At 36.2% G+C, this 12,281-nt stretch overlaps 1 protein-coding gene across 14 annotated transcripts in view; it reads left to right on the forward strand.

Annotated features, from left to right (window-relative positions):
- Positions 1-12,281, forward strand: part of TAF4B (TATA-box binding protein associated factor 4b) — a 196,484-nt gene that overhangs the window by 90,119 nt on the left and 94,084 nt on the right. For all 14 annotated transcript variants that reach the window (XR_013525819.1, XR_008476036.2, XR_013525816.1 and 11 more), the window contains 2 exons: positions 4,113-4,243; positions 10,298-10,423. Coding sequence is in view for 8 of the 14 variants with exons in the window: in XM_008979636.5 (XP_008977884.1) it covers positions 4,113-4,243; positions 10,298-10,423 (257 nt within the window). In the remaining 6 variants the exon portion in view is untranslated. The remainder of the gene's footprint in view (positions 1-4,112; positions 4,244-10,297; positions 10,424-12,281) is intronic.

Below are 12,281 nucleotides of genomic sequence, written 5' to 3' on the forward strand. Positions count from 1 at the left end.
TATTGGTAGTTTAACTCCTTAATGCCATATATTTATCTAGTGCTTTGGTAAAGTGTAAGTAGATATCAGTTACCCTCCCTTCCAATTTTTTTTTTTTTTTTGAAGTGGAGTTTCGTTCTTGTCGCCCAGGCTGGAGTACAGTGGCTTGATCTTGGCTCATTGCAACCTCTTCCTCCCGGGTTCAAGCGATTCTCCTGCCTCAGCTTCCCTAGTAGCTGGGATTACAGGCACCTGCCACCATGTCTGGCTAATTTTTTGTATTTTTAGTAGAGATGGGGTTTCACCATGTTGGCCAGGCTGGTCTTAAACTTCTAATGTCAGGTGATCCACCTGTCTTGGACTCCCAAAGTGCTGGAGTTACAGGTATGAGCCACTGCACCTGGCCTCCTTCTAAATTTTATTTCCAGTTTGATTTAAAGCTTGATTATATAATAGAAATTTTTTCGCATTAAAGGCATTTTTGATCACTGAGCACAGAAATAAGCAATATTTTCCTTCAAAGGGCAGATAATATTTCCCACTTTTATAGATTAGCTAGTTTCTGTCACAATTGCTCAACTCTGCTGTCATAGTGCAAAAGCAGCCATAGACAATATGTAAACAAATGGGCAAGATTGTCTTAGTCATCTTGGACTGCTATAACAAAATACCCTAAACTGGATGGCTTAAACAACAAATGTTTATTTCTCATAGTTCCGGAGGTTGGCCATTTGAGATCAGGGTGCTAGCACAATCAGATTCTTGGTGAAGGCCCTCTTTCTGGTTGTCAGACAGCCATCCTCCTGCTGTGTTTTCACGTGGTAGAAAGGTAACTAGCCAGCTCTCTCTCATGTTAGGGTGAAGACAATAATTTTATGACCTAAATATCTCCCAAAGGCCCCAACTTCAACTGCCATCTCACTGGGATTAGAGCTTCAACATGAATGAATTTTGGGAAGACGTACACATTCAGTTCATGCTACTATATCCCCATAAAACTTCACTTAACAAAGAGTGATCAGATTTGGCCTGTTGGCCATAGTTTGGCAACCTCTAATTTAGCACAGTAAGGGAACAACTATTTGCATTTTTACTTTTTTTTAAAAAAAAATATTTATTTTTGAGATGGGGTCTTGCTCTGTTGCCCAGGCTGGAGTGCAGTGGTGCCATCACAGCTCACTGCAACCCCAACTTCCCAGGCTCAAGTGATCCTCCTGCTCAATCGTTTGAAGTTGCTGGGACTACAGGCATGCCCTACTAAATCTGGCAAATGTTTGTATTTTTCTGTAAAGATGGGGTCTCACTGTGTTACCCAGGTTGGTCTTGAACTCGTGGCCTTAAATCATTTTAAGTTCTTAGTGATAAATTACAAATCTCTTAAATAATATGGAAAACTACTAGAATTCTTACTTCTGAATTATCTAAATGATCTTTTTTATTTTTATTTTTTATAAAAGATCATAGAGTGATTGGAATTACATATTTCTTGGAATGTTTTCCATTTATAATAAAATTCTATCCTTGTAGAATAGGTCAGAACCAAGGCTTCCTCTTAAAAATAGAAATTACAAATTTACCCCAAGATTTTCTTTTAGGAAAAAGGATTTTTCTGCTTGAATAATGTTAAGAGATAAAAATGCCAGTGTTCTTTTTTTCCTAATTACCTAAATTAAATTTTACAGACATTCAATAAAATCACATAACTAGTGTGCAAGCACCAACTAGATCTCCTTAATCAGTTTTGTTGATTTTGTTAAAAAGGGCGTTTTGTTTTAAAATGGGAATTTTTCTACATATTTTACTTTGTAATTGTAAGTTGTATTTTATTACCAATATGAAGACATTACAACATTTGGTTGCTCTGTAAGCCCTGGAATAGTTTAATCTCAGCATTTACCTATTTCTAATATTTAAAAGATATGTGTATTTTTTATGTTGGATGAATTACATCTGTTTTATGAATACATATTAAATTATTTTCAAAGGTTCCTCCCCAAACACTAAGGTGGCTCACATCTGTAATCCCAGCCCTTTGGGAGGCTGAGGCAAGAGGATTGCTTGAGCCCAGAAGCTAGAGACCAACCTGGGCAACATAGCCTGGCAACAATTCTTTTTTGTACAGACCCAATCTGTACAAAAAATTCAAAAAATTAGCTGGGCCTGGTGGCACATGCCTGTACTTCTAGCTACTCAGCAGGCTGAGGTGGGAGGATTGCTTGAACCTGGAAGGTCGAAGTTGCAGTGGGCTGTGATCACTCCACTGCATTCCAGCCTGAGTAACAGAGACCATATCTCAATAATAATAGGCCACGCGTGGTGGCTTACACTTGTAATCCTAGCACTTTGGGAGGCTGAGGCAGGTAGATCACTTGAGGTCAGGAGTTTGAGTTCAGCCTGGCCAACATGGTGAAACTCCATTTCTATTAAAAATACAAAAAAAATTTAGCCAGGTGTGGTGGTACATGCCTGTAAGTAATCCCAGCTACTCGGGAGGCTGAGGCAGGAGAATTGCTTGAAACTGGGAGGCAGAGGTTGCAGTGAATGGAGATTGTAACACTGCATTCCAGCCTAGACAACAGAGCAAGACTCCATCTCAAAAAAAAAAATCATAATAATAATAGATAAAATGAAATTGTACTTTTCCTTCTGTTGAAGGCCCTACTATTTGTTTATGCTGAGGGTTTTTAAAAGCAGATTTAACTTTGTAGAATTTTTTTCCCTGCCTGAATGTGAGATTGGAGGGAATTCAGCTTTGTTACAAGTAATGAACCACATTTTGAAGGGTTGGTTTAGGAGAAGTTGATTAATTTTATATCTTCCTATTTGCTTTTATTATATAATAATATCAAATAATATATTTGAGTTGTTGACTTTTAATTTAAGCATACTTTTCTCTAGCTCACCCTTTGATGAGAATGAGTATATCTCAAATAGAATACAAAATCAAACAATATTTTGAAAATACCTATGTGTATGTTAAAAACAGTCATAGTAGATAGTAGGGCTTTTTAAAAAGCGCTACTTTAAAATAGATTACCAACTGCCTGTATCTTTAGATTTAGGCCTCTGTTAATATAGGTGGGTTCACTAGGCCTTAGAAATACTATTTAAGGCCAGGCGCGGTGGCTCAAGCCTGTAATCCTAGCACTTTGGGAGGCCGAGGTGGGTGGATCACGAGGTCAACAGATCGAGACCATCCTGGTCAACATGGTGAAACCCAGTCTCTACTAAAAATACAAAAAATTAGCTGAGCATTGTGGCGCGTGCCTGTAATCCCAGCTACTGAGGAGGTTGAGGCAGGAGAATTGCCTGAACCCAGGAGGCGGAGGTTGCAGTGAGCCGAGATGGCGCCATTGCACTCCAGCCTGGGTAACAAGAGCGAAACTCCGTCTTAAAAAAAAAGAAATACTATTAAGGTTGATTTACAAATGAACCTCTGAATATGTGGTCCAAATTATTTTCCTGAAACTTTCTTGCTAGTTAGCAGAAGGAGGAAGTTTGGTTTATTTATTGAAAGGAAATCTAGTGAGAGAGAAGTTATTCAGATAGGTAGATGAAATGATGAGGTTTTGAACCCATTTGAACTTGTAAATTGATTACCAAGTGAATATATCAGAACATCAGTTAGTACAAAGTAAACATGATTGGTAGTGGACAAAAGGAATATAGGTATGTCTTGTAGACAAGGCATTAACAGAGAGTCACAATCTGAATTCATTTAAATAAATGTCTTAAACTGTTAACAGTGTCAAACAGGGCGAAATGTAATTTTCTATTTTTTTAATTACTAAAATTAACAGAATACGGTACTAATTTCTGCAGTTACCATTTTCCTCCCTGAACAGTAGACTTGATTTGTGTTCTTATTAACTTTGTCCTATAAATGACCTTGCAAGAAGAATGATTCTAGAGGCTAAGTGAAACAATGTCTATATTTTTTGAGGCTTCAGGCTAGGTTTTATTAATGTAATTCTAAAATCTTTGAAGTTGTGACTTTACTAGGAAAATCATAATCTCCAAACCTTTATTCATAATGGGTATGACTTCCAGGGGGAACAGAATACCTGCTGTGCTAATTATTTCAATTATCAGCCACTACTAAAACACGTAATGGATTTTCTCTGCTTCCACAGGTAAAAAGCATGACATTACAGAACTTAACTCTGATGCCTTGAACTTGATCTCCCATGCAACACAGGAACGATTACGAGGCCTTCTAGAAAAACTGACTGCAATTGCTCAGCATCGAATGACTACTTACAAGGTAAAGGAAATCATTAAGGCAGTATAAACTCTTGAATATGATAGGTAGTCTTTTGGGCATGGATTGATATTGTAAACACATTTTTAAAGGAATGGTTGAGACTTGTATTTCATATTAGTGGAAAACCAAAGTCTCATTCTTAATTTGTCTTACTCAGATATGCTTACATGACAAATAAAATTGAAATAGAGTTTAAAATGATATTAAAAGCTCCTATGTCACTCTAGATTGAAATATGTATTTGTTCTGCCTGAGGCTTCTCTAAAAGCTTTTGATGGGGAAGGAAAGATATGTTAGAATGGAATATTGGCTACTTGTGTTCTTTTCAGTGTTCTGTACTCTCCTAACGTTCCTTTTTTTTTTCTTTTTCTGTCTTTAAGTGTTTCAGAGATTTATTTATTTTAAAATAAATTTTTTTGTATATATTAATATTTAAGGTATACATGTTATAAGATACAAATATATAGTAAAACTATTACTATTTAGTTGAACAAATTGACATTTTCATTATTTCAAAGCTACCTATTTTCTCCCCTGTGGCAAGAGCAGCTATAATCTACTCATTTAGCAGAAATTCTGATAACAATATAATACTAACTACAGTCCTTAGGTTCTATATTAGATCTTTTCACTTTTTCATTCTCTGTTCCTTTTAATAAGTTAAATGATTGCATGGAGTGCTCATATTGATGTTACTTATTGTTATTGGCTACTTTTATTAAAAAAAACGAAATACAGGAATAGCCTGTATCTCTAGTGGTGTGAACCAAATGACTTGTTGTTATTAAGACAAAAGCACTTGATGTAGTTTTGGAGGACGGCAAATCGTTGGGCGATTAGGGATGAAAAGAAAAGGTAACCTGATATGAAGAAAAAATAAGATAACTGTTTCCCTCTTTTCAAGCAATGTTTGTATCTAGACTTTGAATAAGATGGTATGTAGGTAACCTTAAGAGATTTTGAATTTGGAAGAATGGTCAGTGCCATAATATCCTAGTCAAATGTTAAAGGAAACTAGGAAATTGTCAGCTACTACACCACCAATAAGTTCCCTGGAGGAATCATTTTGGTTTTTTTCCTTTCTGCTTCATTTAGAACTTTGGAAAAACTACATATGATTGCTAAGGTCCTCACTTGCATAAATCTTTGTGAGAATTTGCTGGACTGACTTAGGAATATGTGATCAACAGGAGAAAAAGCTATGAAAAAAGCAAAAAATTAATATCAGTATTTTATCATTCCTAGAAACACAAAAAGAAATAAAGATACTAATTTTGTGTTTCTAGGAATTTTTTCATTTCTCCTAGGTTATCTAATTTGTTGGCATATGTCTGTTTATAATACTCTCATAAGCTTTTATTTCTGTAAGGTCAATAGTAATGATCCCCTAACATTACTGATTTTTGCTATTTGCATCTTTTTTTTTCTTTGCTAGGAAAGTGAATGGTTTGTCAATTTTGTTGATCTTTTCATTCAAAAACCAACTTTTGGTTTCATTAATTTTCTCGTTTGTTTTTCTATTTTTGAATTTATTTATCTCCACTCTAGTTTTTATATTATTTCTTTCTAAGTTTCAGGCTGATTTTGCTCTTCTTTTTTTTTTTTTTAAGTTTCATAAGATGTAAAGTTAGGTTTTTTTTATTTGAGATCTTCTGTTTCTAATGTAGGCATTTACTGCTATAAATTTCCCTCTGAATACTGCTTTCACTGCATTCTGTAAGTTTTGGTATGTTGTGGTGTCATTTTCGTTATCCTTAAATGTTTTCTCATTTCTTTTGATATTTATTTGACACTTTGTGACTGTTTAAGAGTATGTTGTTTAATTTCCAAATATTTGGGAATTTTCCAGTTTTCCTTCTGTTGTTGGTTTCTAACTTCATTCCATTGTGGTCAGAGAAGATACTTGTATGAATCATTCATATAAACTTTATTGAGACTTGTTTTATGACCTAACGTACATCGTATCCTGGAGAATACTTCATGTACACTTGAGAAAAATTTGTATTCTGCTCTTGTTTCATAGATGTCTGATAGATATAGTTGGTTTATGATGTTAAGTCCTCTGTTTCCTTATTGATCATCCATCTGGATGTTCTATTCCTTATGGAAAGTGGGGTATTAAAATCTTCAACTATTGTGGAACTCCTTTCTTTTTCTTTTTGTTTTAGATATAGGGTCTCACTCTGTCACCCAGGCTGGAGTGCAGTGGTGCAATCATAGGTCATTGCAACTTCAGACTCCTGGGTTCAAGCCACCCTCTCCGCTCAGACTCTCAAGTAGCTAAGACTAACAAGGTGTGTGCCACCACACCCAATTAATTTTTTTTTTTTTTTTTTTAGATGGGGGTCTCACTATGTTGCCTATGCTGTGGAACTGTTTTTAAACAAAATTCTGTCAATGTTTGCTTCATATATTTGAGAACTCTGGTTTGATGTGTATATCTTCTTGATGAATTGACCCTTTTATCAATATATAATGTCTTTCTTGGTCTCTTTTAGCAATTTTGTACTTAATTTCTATACTGTCTGATATTACTTTCTTGGTTGTTACTTGCATGGAATATCTTTTTCCATCCTTTCACTTTTAGTGTATCCATATGGTTTCAACTAAAGTGTAGACAGCATGTAGTTAATTCATTCTGGTAGTCTCTACCTTTTGATTGAAAAGCTTAATCCATTTACATTTAAAATGTAATTACTGATAAGAAAGAACTTATATTTTGCTATTTGTTTTCTGTATGCCTTATAGCTTTTGTGTTCCTCATTTTTTCTGCTTCTTATGTTTAATTGGTTGTTTTTGTTTTATACCATTTTGATTCCCTTCTTGTTTCATTTTGGATTTAGATATCTTCATAGCAGTTATAGAGATTACAGTTAACATCCTAAATTTACAATCTAGTTTGGATTGTTATCAGCTTGCCTTTAATTTTGTGATGTGGAAAAATTATAGATATCTTTTTGGCTTTTTACTATAACTTTTTAAAGTATCTTATAGTTTTTCAAACCTGGAGTCTTCCTACCTTTGCCTTAATCACACTGTTGCTTCAGAGATACATGAATACCTTTTTTAGTAAAGACGGGGTTTTGCCATGTTGCCAGGCTGGTCTCAAATGCTTGGCCTCAAGTGATCCACCCTCCTCCACCTCCCAAAGTGTTGGGATTACAAGTGTGAGCCACCGTTCCTGGCCACATGAGGACTTCTTCTTGATTTATAGTAGGCAATTTCTATATAAAACATAGTAAGTATAATTTACAATGGAACAGAATTTTTTAAAGTAATATTTATTGAATACCATTCAATGCTCTATGGTGTATAGCTTTCAGCTGGAATTCTTCTGTTGTATATCAGTAGCATATTTCTAAAGATTTAGTTGCACCAGGCAAAATGGATAGTATCTACCCCACCTCGAAGACCTCAGTAAGTTAGCTTAAAGCTAACACCTCCTTAACCTGCTGTCTTGTATACTGCCTATTGTGACTGATTTTCTCCAGCTTTTTTTCCCCCACACTCATTTCTTAATACAGCTAATGTTAGAAAATAACAAAAGATTATCAGCCCTCTTTTAAATCAAAATAATTGTTATTTAGTTATGTTTGGATTCAGTTTGAAATCACCCTTATTTTGTAGACTTTGTAATAATCTTTATGTCACAGATTTAGCCCTGTTCTTGTGTTTCAGTTCATCCCTGATAGGTTTTCTACTGCAAAGATTTTATAAAAGTGAACTACTGTTATTTAAAAAGCGAAATCCCCCCATCTCTTTCTACTCTGGAACATCCATTTACTTTTTATAATTTTTCACCTGGTTTGATACAATTCTTTAATTAATCATTAGTCATAAACTGAGATCTAAGTAAATAAGTAGAAAGTGACATATGTAGTACAGAGCTTTTGATCTTGCTACCAGGTGTTTTCCCATTGAAGATATGATATAGTTGCCTCTATGCCTTGGTCATGGAGAAGCTTTATTCAGTGTTTTCCAGGTGAAAGGTGCTATATAGGTTCCTTTAGATGGGGGATTCATTTGATGGTGCTGATGCCATTTGGCCTGGGTTATTACATTTTCATGGCTAAATTGTTTAATATGCAGTGGCCTTAACATTGTAAAGCCCTATTCTGTTGGTGCATGAAGTCTTCAGTTAGGCCAGCTGGGTATACTGGAAAGAACATGGTAAGATTGGGGTTACTATTGTTTAAATAAGATTATAGACTTAATATGAATAGGAAAGGTGCTCAGTTGTTTGTGATATGGAAGAGAAAAGGATGCGTATGTCAGAGGTAGTTGTCTATCAGTTGGGGGAGAGAGAGGAAGGAATCTTAGCATAAGAATATGATTGGCTTAAAATTGTAAAAGTCTGTACCCCTTTTTAATTTAATGTTTGCTGTCTCTTTTAAATTAAATCCCATCATTAAACTATTTCCAGAGTGTCTAAACACAAAAATGGTAAAGATTAAGTATTTAAGAAACCACTGGTTATTATATTTAACCGCTATGGTTAGCCTATAATGTATTCCATATTCTATCTTGTGTTATTTAACTTTAAAAACAGTTGAAAATTCTTTTTGTATTAAACATGAAGTAAAATAAGTGCCACTAATATATCCTTGTTCCTTAAACTATGTAATACTCTTTTGATCTAGTTAAATACCAACAATAAAAATTTAATTTAAAAAGAATCTTGGGCATATGAAACCTCTCAGTCCCAGTTAATTGAATCAGCCATAAGCATGGGGATAAAACAAAGATGGGAATGGTGTGGTGCGCGTGATTTCCAGGCCAGGCACTGACTGTTGTTTAAAGACATTTGGTTTTTCTACTATACAGTTTCTGAATTACCGAGATGAGTAGATGGCAGGGTGTCTTAAACAGTGAGTGGAAAGCTCTTCCTGTCCCATCACCTGCCCTAACCTCATCTCCCACTGCTGCCTATACACATTCATAGAGGAGGAAGAGGCAGCTGTATAGGTGAAGAAAATTAGAAAAGATTTAGGTGGGAAAGCACTGTTTTATACCTACAGAATTAATTAAGCAATTTGCATTTTATCATTTTATGGAACAATTAAGATAATTTATACTTCTGTTATGGCTCTCATTTATAAATTGTATACTAAATTTCTTTGACCGCAGTTTCTGTCCAAATTCACACTTCCTGTTTATCTTCACAATAGCATTTCCGGATTTTAATGTGTGCTATCTTGACTTAGGTTGTATTTTGTTAAAAGTTATATTCAGTTGTCCAGGTTAAACCAATCTAACCATGGTAACCAAGTTGATAACTTTCATCTTTGGTAAATTTTTCAGTGAGGTGATGTTTCTTGCTTTTTGTCTTTCACAAAACTAAGATTTAATGACTTATATTAAAGTCTGCTGAGGTAGATAATAATATAGAAAGATTTAGTTTATTGGTGAACAGACCACTCTTTAGTTTCTACATCCTATTGTTGGAAGGATCTTCTTGGCTTAATTCCTTCCCCTGCACCCCTCAATGATGTTTACTAGGAAAGTTCTTTGAAACATAACTGGTTAATCACCTCTCAAATTTTAAGGATGAGGCCAGGCACAATAACTCATGCCTATAATCCCAGGACTTTGGGAGGCCAAGGCGGGTGGATCGCCTGAGGTCGGGAGTTCAAGACCAGCCTGACCAACAGGGAGAAACCCTGTCTCTACTAAAAATACAAAATTAGCCGACGTGGTGGCAAATGCCTGTTAATCCCAGCTACTCAGGAGGAGAATCGCTTGAACCCAGGAGGTGGAGGTTGCGGTAAGAAGAGATTGCACCATTGCACTCCAGCCTGGGCATCAAGAGTGAAACTCCATCTCAAAAATAAAAATAAAACAAAATAAAAAAAGAAAAATGAAATGTTAAGTTTATTTTCTAGTTGGGTGGGTGTGGGGGATGTTTGTTTAATAGAAACAAAACCATTACCTTCTGAAAGTTTAGCTTCCTATTTATGTTGGTGTTCTTGCCTGTAGCTGGTTTATAACAATATCTAATGTAGAATATGCTGCCCAGGATCATTATAAGACTTTCTTTTTTCTTTTTTTCCCCAGGCAAGTGAAAATTACATCCTGTGTAGTGATACCAGGTCACAGCTCAAATTTCTTGAAAAGCTGGATCAATTGGAGAAGCAGAGAAAGGATTTAGAAGAAAGAGAAATGTTACTTAAGGCAGCCAAGGTAAGGGCCAGTTTGATTTATGAGTGAATGTGGCCTGGCACTGTGGTCAGAGGTGGCTTTGTCATTGGTTGACTGTCTTGGTTTTATTAGGCCTTTAGATTTCTCCAGAGGATTTCCTAAAATGAAATTACTAATAGGATGTCTCACAGCCAGGATGGTGTGGTGGCTTTCAGTTAATTTAATTTAATGAGTCATAATCTTTTGTCTCCTCACATTTCCTGTGTGCCCTCCCTGTCCCCAGCCCCAGGTAAAATGTTTTTTAAATGTTCAGGGTCTTTTTAGAAGTCCAATTTGATGCATGCCAAGTTGACGTTGGGAGAGGAAAATTTGGAAAGTAGATAGGAAGGTTATGGGTAAAATTAGTAATTTGAATTTTGTGGAACAAAATACAGGCTAGGTGGAAATAGAGTAAAAGAACAATAAGACTACTTATTTATCTATTTTCCTTCTCCCTTATTTAAACATTTTCCTGGGTTATTAATGTCAGATGAGGTAAAAGCTGATTCCACTTCAGTTCCCATTTTGAAGCTCCACATTTCTTCATAGGCATGGGGTCATTGTGAGAAATCTTAAAGGTTCAGCACTAGAGTCTTAATTTTTGTTTTAAGCACATTTGTTTTAATTTCTAGTGTTCTTGATAGCTTCCCTTTTTAGAGTATTTGTTCCTAATCACATATCAATTGCTTTTTGAAAACCAATTTATTTACAAATTATTTAATACTCACAGAAGAGTTGCCAAAACTGTACAAAGGACTCTCAGCCCCCTTTCCCAGTTTCCCCAATTTTACCATTTTACTACATTTGCTTTATCTCTACCCTTATGTTTTGTTTTTTGAGACAGAGTCTCACTTTGTAGCCCAAACTACAATGCAGTGGATTGATCTCAGCTTACTGTAACCTCTGCCTCCCAGGCTCAAGCCATTCTCCTGTCTCAGCCTCCTGAGTAGCTAGGACTACAGGCGCTCACCACCATGCCCAGCAGATTTTTTTTTTGTGATTTAGTAGAGATGGGGTTTCACCATGTTGTCCAGGGTAGTCTTGAACTCCTGAGCTCGATCCGTCCGCCTGGGCCTCCCAAAGTGCTGAGATTACAGACATGAGCCACCATGCCCAGCCTTATCTCTTTACCCTTTCTATACACACAGTCATTAGTCCCCTCCCTCTCATCCTCCCTTTCTCCTGTCCCCACTTCCCCACTTCCTCTCTTCCTACCTTTCTTTCTTCCCCTCCCCTCTTCTCTTTCTTTCTCCTTTTCTTTTTTCTTTTTGAGACAGAGTCTCACCCTGTTACTAGGCTGGAGTATTGTGATGTGATTGTGGCTCACTGCAGTCTTCTCTAAGTCTCAAGCAATCTTCCCACCTCAGTTTCTCAAGTAGTTAGGACTACGGGCACATACTACCACACCTGGCTAAATTTTGATCTTTTGTGGAGACAGGATCTCCCTACAATGCTCAAGCTGATCTCAAACTCCTGGACTCAAGCAGTCCTCCTGCCTCAACCTCCCTAAGTGCAGAGATTACAGGCATGAGCCACTGTGCCTAGCCATTTTTCTTTTCCTAATCTTTTTGAAAGTGGTCTTCAGACATGATGTCCTACCTCTCCTAAGCATTTTTGTTTGCACCACTATCATCGAATGCACAGAACCCATTCTGATTTGACCAGTTGGCTCAACCACGTCTCTCTTTCTTTCATGGTCCATTTTCCAATTTAGGAATTTGCATTTGATGTAGTTGTCATCTCTTTTCAGACGCTTTTAGGGTTTCTCAGTCTTTCTCTTTCATGCCCTTGACAGTTTTCAAGAGTATAAGCCTTCCCTTCTGTAGGATGACCTTCAACCAGGGCTAATGTTTTCTTATGA

This window comes from Callithrix jacchus, chromosome 13 (genome assembly GCF_049354715.1).
Source record: "Callithrix jacchus isolate 240 chromosome 13, calJac240_pri, whole genome shotgun sequence".
NCBI classification, from domain to species: domain Eukaryota; kingdom Metazoa; phylum Chordata; class Mammalia; order Primates; family Cebidae; genus Callithrix; species Callithrix jacchus.